The 7,734-nt window shown below is 26.0% G+C and overlaps 1 protein-coding gene across 2 annotated transcripts; it reads right to left on the bottom strand.

Annotated features, from left to right (window-relative positions):
- Positions 1 to 1,110: 1,110 nt before the first annotated feature.
- Positions 1,111 to 7,519, bottom strand: LOC123263547 (FK506-binding protein 59). 2 transcript variants are annotated; one of them, XM_044726406.1, is made up of 5 exons: positions 7,391 to 7,519; positions 6,828 to 7,285; positions 4,546 to 4,793; positions 3,081 to 3,590; positions 1,111 to 1,374 (listed from the first exon to the last, which is right to left on the bottom strand). In XM_044726406.1, the coding sequence occupies exons 2-5, from the start codon at positions 7,282 to 7,284 to the stop codon at positions 1,207 to 1,209; spliced, it is 1,383 nt and encodes a 460-aa protein (XP_044582341.1). In that variant the 5' UTR covers position 7,285; positions 7,391 to 7,519; the 3' UTR covers positions 1,111 to 1,206. The 2 variants fall into 2 exon arrangements, with proteins under 2 accessions (XP_044582341.1, XP_044582342.1); XM_044726407.1 differs by having other exon boundaries at positions 1,111 to 1,392; positions 7,391 to 7,518.
- Between the last annotated feature and the right edge of the window lie 215 nt (positions 7,520 to 7,734).

The following is a 7,734-nucleotide window of genomic DNA, read 5'->3' as shown; positions in this document are numbered from 1 at the left end:
ATAATTGATAACTAAATTCTGGCAATTGTTATTTTAAAGTTCATGTAATTAGCTTCAATTTACCTTATTATAATTTCTTTTTAAATAATTTTAAATATTTTTTCTCCAGCTTATACAATCATCAATATGAAAAATAATTATTTTTATGTGATTATCCTCGACATAACTGCATAACTAATTGTATAAAAATTCCTAGTGCAAGTTATAGGTCATTAAATAAGTAACAATTTTAATTATTAGGTGTATAATTTCCCTTAAATTTATAAATTTTACAAACATTCTAAAGGTAGTATCGAATATTTAAACTATTATGTGCTGAAATGGATAAATCGATCTCTCTATATTAAGTGTGGCTTTTTTAAAATTAATTTTTCAATAAAATTAGTCACTTTTTTTTAACATTATAAATTTTGGCTCAATGAAATATTTAAAAATAAAATAATTCCAAGATTGATTAAATGTTCCAATAATAAAATATTTAATAAATAATTATGATAAAATAAATGAAAAATTAAAAATGACAGCATATCAATGGTATTTATTTTTACCAAAGAATAATTAACATTCTGCCCGATTTAACTCCGCATAGTATTTCAATCCCGCGTTAATCAAAAGTTTATTTCAAAAAATGTAAATATTATTTACTAATTAAGTACTCAAATTGATTATCTACCTTTCCATATCGGGTGCGGCTGAATTACTTATTAAAAAAAATAATAAATACCGAAAAAATTCCATAAGCTGTAGGTTTAACAAAACCTACTAAAAACGTTAAAAAATTTTTTAATTAATGAAATGGAGCTGGGATTTAAAAAGGATTAGTCTTGAGAAATGTAAAAATAAAAACAGACCTCATATTTTTTTTGTAATTAAAATTATACATTTAAGGTAAAAGCCCCAATAGATGATCACGTACCAGTATATGATCACTCTATGTATTTGTATATCTATATTCACAAATATAGGTATACAAATACATGGAGTGATCATATACTGGTACATGATCATCTATTGAGACTTTTACTTTAATGACAAAAAAAAATATTTAAGTCCATTTTAACAATTAAAAAAAAAAAAAAAAAAAAAAAAAGAATGTTCTATATAATTTAAATATTAAATCGAGATTTATTGGAATGAGTTACATTGGCAGTAGTAGCGTAAACGTAAAAGCAAAGTGTTATAAATGAAAACAGAATTTACGTATGTTTACATATTTTTAAACTCGTCAGTCCCGTTGGCGTTTAACATAAGAATATTTGGATTTTCTTTCTCGAAGGCTGTTGCGTCTCTGCCTCCAGGTCTTTCCTCTTGTCCCCATTCGCCGAGAGTTCCTTGCATAACATCCGGCTGTCGTCTTAAAAACTCCTCTTCTTTCTGCAGTATATAACATTACTAAAAAATTTGCCCAGGATAATAACAAGCAATTAATAAATTAGTTTATTAAATTAATTAATAGAGAAATTGTGAATTTTTCTTTTAAATTCAACTCAAATTGTTGAAAAAATAAAAAAAGAATTTTTAATTAATTTTTTAGAGTGATTTTTAGATAATAAGTTATTTATTTAATTTGAATTTTCGCGGGCGTGTGACGTAGTTCCTAATCCGGCGCGAGGCGCCATCTTACAGAGCGCGGGAAAACTAAAAATTTTAAATTTTTCTAAAAATGAGTAAATAAGTGTAAAAAAAAATAAAAAATGAAAAATAAGGTCTCTATTTATTAAAAATAAAAATTATATGCATATTTTTCTCGTCATTTCATTAAAAATATTAAAAAAAATTCTTTAAGGAGATCCAAGTACCCTTCTAGTGTAAAGAATGTCTATAAAAAAATAATACGTAAAAATACTTTTGTTATCTTAAAATTAATTTTAAAAAATTAATAACATTTTTGAGGAAATTTCCGATAAATTTACTCATTAAATAATTATTAACATTTAATTGACTAATAAAAAATATAGCGCTCTGAATTACCGGTATACACTTGACAACACCGCTCGAGTTCCCTAACCTTAAAATTTATTTATGTTTACTGTCTAACTAAAATGACTAAGATCTTCTAGCGTTTAAAAAAACTTGGTTACTTATGCTCTGAGTAACTGCGCAAGCGGTGTTGCCAAGTCAAATACAAGACTTTAAAGAACGCAAGTTCCGAGTAATCTTTCATAAAAAATATAAAATATCTCCGTAAGCCGTTCGGAAAGCTACTTTTTTTATTGTTTTAATCTTTAGCTTATTATTTTTTCAATAAAATTCAATGAAAATAAAATTTCTTTTAAATCGTTAATTGCATTAAATTCTTAACCAAATCGGCTGGTGGAATCTCCATCTATAAATTACAATTTTCAAAGCTAATTATTTGATTAACAAATATAAATAATGCTGTGAAGCGGGAAAGAATAGGAGTTACGGTAATTATTACGTGAAGCGTTCCACATTCACGTAACGGGATATTGGTGGGAACGGATTTAGAAAGGAATGTGGAGAGGATCATCTTAATGTGAGTTTATAGAATATGCGAGAAAAAATTATTAGATAGCTCGGACTGGGATTCGAACCCAGAACCTTCCGAAGACATGTCGGCTACTCTACCATTTGAGCTATCCGGTCTATACTAAATTTCCTTTTGCTTATTCTATATACAATAAGCCACATTGTCCATCTTACGGCAAACATTTTTACAAATATTAATAATGCTGTGAAGCGGGAAAGAATAGGAGTTACGGTAATTTGATAAAATTAAACCCCGAAAACTGTTTTTTAATTTTTTTTATTAATTATTAGGCTACGTAGATTGAATTTACAAATTTTTAGGATTATAATTTGACTACGCGTGGATCTCTTTAATTAAAATTATAAAAAGAATTTTTTAATTATTTTTTAGTGATTTTTAAATTTGAATTTTCGCGGGCGTGTGACGTAGTTCCTAATCCGGCGCGTGGCGCCATCTTACAGAGCGCGGGAAAACTAAATTTTTTAAATTTCCCGCAAAATGAAGAAATAAATAAGGTGTAAAAAATAATAAAAAATGAAAAACAAGTTCTCTATTTATTAAAAAACAAAAATTATAATTAAATAATCACCTGTTTGTCGGCTTTTGCCATTTTTTCAAACATATTCGCGTAGAGCTTCTTCTCCTGGGCGCGGTTTTTCTGTATCAATTCTCGGCAAGCTGCAATCTGCTTTACCGCAGCAGTGTTGCTCGGCTCAATCTTGGTGACCATCTCAAAATCTTTCTTAGCTTCCTCGGGCTGATAAAGTGCCAGTAAAGCTTGACCGCGCCTGAACAGAGCTTTCTCATTGTTACTATCGATCGCGAGTGCTTTTGTGCACGCGTTTTTCGCTTCAAAGTTGTCGTTTATCTTCAGGTAAAACAGTCCAAGGTTCAAGTGAGCTGATAAGAGCAATTGGTCGCGCTCTGGCTTCAATTTCTCGTCGAATTCGCTGTCGCTCTCCAAGTACTCGACTATTTTTCGGGACATCTTTATCGCCAAGTGATATTTACCAGCCTTGAAGTAGTTTGTTGATTTTTCTTTGCTTATCTTCGCTTGCTCGATTATTGTAGCGGGTTCCATTGACCAGACGTCCGCAAGCTGAAATTTATTATTGTAATTATTAATTTATATTATTAAGAGAATAAGAAAAATTTTGTTTCCAGAATACGTAATTAAGAAATGGGCTTGTATCTTGTAAAATATTGACATTTTTAATGATATAAGCTCATCCCGATGTTATGCTCATCGAGACCTTTCATTTGAGTACCCACATCAATTATTCATATATTTTAAATATTTATGTATTTATAAATATGAATATATGAAAAATATATCAAATATGCATGTGGGTACTCAAATGATAGCTCTCGATGAGTGTAACATCAGAATGAGCTTGTATCTTTAAAAATGTCAATAATCAAGAAATGACCTTGTATTTTGTCAATTAGTGACATTTTTAAAGATATAAGCTCACTTCGACATTGTACTTATCGAGACCTTTCATTTGAGTACCCACATCAATTTTTCATATATTTCATATATATATATATATGTATATATGAAAAATATATCAAAAATGCATGTTTGTACTCAAATGAAAGCTCTTGATGAGTGTAACATCGGGATGAGTTTATATCTTTAAAAAAGTCAATATTTAAGAAAGTACAGTGCAATTTAGCAAAAGTCATTATTTAATAAAACAAAATTTTAATTTTTTTTTCGATCACAAGTCACGGCAGTCACATAGACACTGTAAGGTTGCTAATTAAATTTATATTGTTTTAATTTAACATAATATTGAAAATTATTAATTAAAATTTTTAATCAACTAACCATAAATTATTCATTTAATTGAACAATAAATTGAATAATAATAGCAAATTTTAATTTAATTCACTCTCAATAAATTTTATATCAATCAATTTACAAATTTAATAAATAAAAAAATTTTTAAATTAATAAAATTAAAAAGTTTAGTAAAAAAATTCTAGACAATTTTAAGTGTAAAATTTAAAAAAATAATTTTTTTACTAATAATAAAATGACTAAGTACCTTTTCAAATGATTTCATTTCAATGATGTACTCAAGATCAGCATCAGGTGGAATATTGAACTCTTTGTTTCCAGTTTTCTTGTAAGCAAACTTGCTTTTAATAACCAACCTAGATTTTTCTCCAACGCGGAATTTTGACAGCACAGCTTCTACTCCTTCGACAATTCCTTGGTCTTCGCCTTCTCCGAGGTTGAAAGTTACATCTCGTTCCTCGAAGATTTTGTCATTGTACTTTCCTACCAGGTGAACTATAAAATGAAATAAGTTAAATTAATTCAATTAATAAAATATTTATAAATTATTATGATGATAATTAATTAAAGAGATGTTTGACAATTTTTTAAGTTTTCAAGAACATTTAGCAAAAAATTTTACATAAAAAATTTTTTTAATTAAGGCAGAAAAATTGATAAAAATAAATTAATTCTGTATAAAAATTGAAAAATGACCTTATATCTTGTGAACTATTAACGTTTTTAAAGATATAAGCTCATCCCGATGTTACATTTATCAAGACCTTTCATTAGAGTACCCACATCAATTTTTGATATATTTTTCATATATACATATCTATAATATATATAAATATATGAAAAATATATAAAAATGCATGTGGGTACTCAAATAAAAGCTCTTAATGAGTGTAACATCAAGATGAGCTTATATCTTTAATATATATATATATATATATATATATATATATATATATATATCAAAATTTAATGTTATTAAATTGATAAGAAAAATTATTTTTAAAAAATTGCATTTTTTTATTTTAAAATTTTTTTTACCATCATTATTTTGTTATAAATTTTTTTAAATAATTAAATATAAGCTAAAATAATTTTCATTAATTAAGAAATGACCTTGTATCTTGTGAACTATTGACATTTCTAAAGATATAAGCTCACGCTGACATTACACTCATCGAGACCTTTCATTTGAGTACCCACATCAATTTTTCATATATTTATATGTATATATATATATATATTATATATATGAATATATAAAAAATCTATCAAAAATTCATGTGGGTACTCAAATGAAATCTTTTGATAAGTGTAACATCAAGATTAGCTTATATCTTTAAAATATATATTATATATATGAATATATAAAAAATCTATCAAAAATTCATGTGGGTACTCAAATGAAATCTTTTGATAAGTGTAACATCAAGATTAGCTTATATCTTTAAAAATGTCAATAGTTAAGAAAGTACAGTACAATTTAACAAAAGTCATTATTTAACATAACAAAATTTTATTTATTTATAGCTCACAAGTCACAACAGTCACGTAGTGACTGCAAGCTTGCTAGTTAGAAATAATTTAGTAAAATTTTTCAAGTCTCTATTTAGAAATTAATTAAAAATTTCTTAAAAAAATTAAATTTTTCAAATTTCACATAGGAAAAATAATAGAAAAAATTTTTTATCATTCAAAATAAAGAAATTAATTAAAAAATAATTTTTTATTTCTAAATAAAAGAATTATTTTCAAAAAATAATTTAGTAAACAATTTTTTCAAAAATTCCTTTTGATTTAAAAAAAATTCAACAGAAAAATTATAAAAATTTTTTTTATTAATTCTTTAAATATAAATTAATTAGAAAATTTTCTTTCATTTCCAAATAAAATAATTAATTTAAAAAAATAATTTAGTAAACGATTTTTCAAAAAATACCCTTTAATCTAAAAAAAAATCAATAAAATTTTTTTATTAATTATCTAAGTGGTAATTAATAAAAAAAAAAACTGAATATAGGAATTAATAAAAAAAAATTCAATTTCAAAATTATTAAAAAAAAAACTGAATATAAAAATTAATAAAAATAACTGAGTGTAAAAATTAGTAAAAAAAAAAAAAACAGAATTTAAAAATTAATAAAAAAAAGAACTGAATATAAAAATTAAAAAAAAAAAAACTGAATTGAAAAATTAATAAAAAAAATTCAATTTAAAAATTTAAAAAAAAAAATTTTTTATCTAAATTCTTTGATCTAAAGAAAAGTTCAATAAAAAAAATTATAAAAAAAACTTAATAAAATTTTATTATTAATTCTCAAAATAGAATTTAATAATAAAAAAATTTATAAAAATTAATAAAAAAAAAAACTGAATATAAAAATTAATAAAAAAAAACTGAAAATAACAATTACAAAAAAAAAACTCAATTGAAAAATTAATAAAAAATTGAAATATTAATAAAAAAAAAACTGAATATAAAAATTAAAAAAAAAAATTTTTTTTTAGATTCACAATAAAAAAAAAACTTACTTTGCACCAAAGCACCATCATTAGGACACCCCTCGTCCTTATTCCCAGCGACAATCTTGAACCTCTGAATACTAGCATCCTTATTAGGACTCAAGTCCTCACCAGCCCAGTCAAGAACCTCAACCTCAAACTTAAGAGTCGCATCTGGAGGAATAGTCGGCGGAGATCCACTCTTGCCATAAGCGTACTCAGCACCACAAGTGAGCATGGCGACCTCGCCCTTCTTCATAGTAGCAACTCCGATGTCCCAGGCCTTGATGACCCGGCCCTCGCCGAGGTCGAACTCAAAAGGTTCCCCCCGGTCCTTGCTGGAATCAAACTTCGTGCCATCCAGGAGAGTTCCGGTGTAGTGGACCTTGACTTTTGACCCCGGTGCTGGTGTCTCTTCCCCGACGCCCTCCTTCAGGATCTCCTTCAAGACTCCTCCGTCGTTGTTCGGCGAAATGTCGACAGCCATTCTTTAACAAGGTTAGTATTACAATTCTAATTAATTTATAAATTTAACAAACATTTTTTTTTATATAATTATTTTTGTCTTGCTCTAGAAAATTCTTGTGACTTACTTGGACAATTTTTATGACAATTATAATTTATAATTTAACTATTGTATTAAAATCGAGAATGTTCTCACGCTTGCTTGATAATTATTATTATTCTGTGTTTGTTTCTAGTAAGTTCTATTTTCTGGCGCTTTTGTAGCTCTTGTGTTTTGCGCGCATGCGCAGATGATTTAGTTTGAATTTTTTTTACGACTGCAGCGCCAGTACTATGATAGTGAAGTTAGCTGACAGCTGTCAATTTTTTTTTATTAAAAAATTCTTTTTTAATAACTTGACAAGTAGAAAATTAAAAAAATTATAATTAAAATTTTTTAAAATTATTTTTTATTAATTTAAAAAATAAAATC

Source organism: Cotesia glomerata, linkage group LG4, assembly GCF_020080835.1.
Source record: "Cotesia glomerata isolate CgM1 linkage group LG4, MPM_Cglom_v2.3, whole genome shotgun sequence".
Classification (NCBI taxonomy): domain Eukaryota; kingdom Metazoa; phylum Arthropoda; class Insecta; order Hymenoptera; family Braconidae; genus Cotesia; species Cotesia glomerata.
Note: the sequence above shows the minus strand (reverse complement) of the source record. Positions and strands in the feature narration are given on the sequence as shown.

Bases quoted from the DNA above. Each gene is read 5' to 3' on its own strand.
- LOC123263547 (XM_044726406.1), bottom strand. From the start codon at position 7,284: ATGGCTGTCGACATTTCGCCGAACAACGACGGAGGAGTCTTGAAGGAG. The intron at 3,591-4,545 runs GTACTTAGTCAT...AATAAATTTCAG, and splicing joins AAATGAAATCATTTGAAAAG to CTTGCGGACGTCTGGTCAAT. The intron at 1,375-3,080 runs GTGATTATTTAA...TATATACTGCAG, and splicing joins TGGCAAAAGCCGACAAACAG to AAAGAAGAGGAGTTTTTAAG.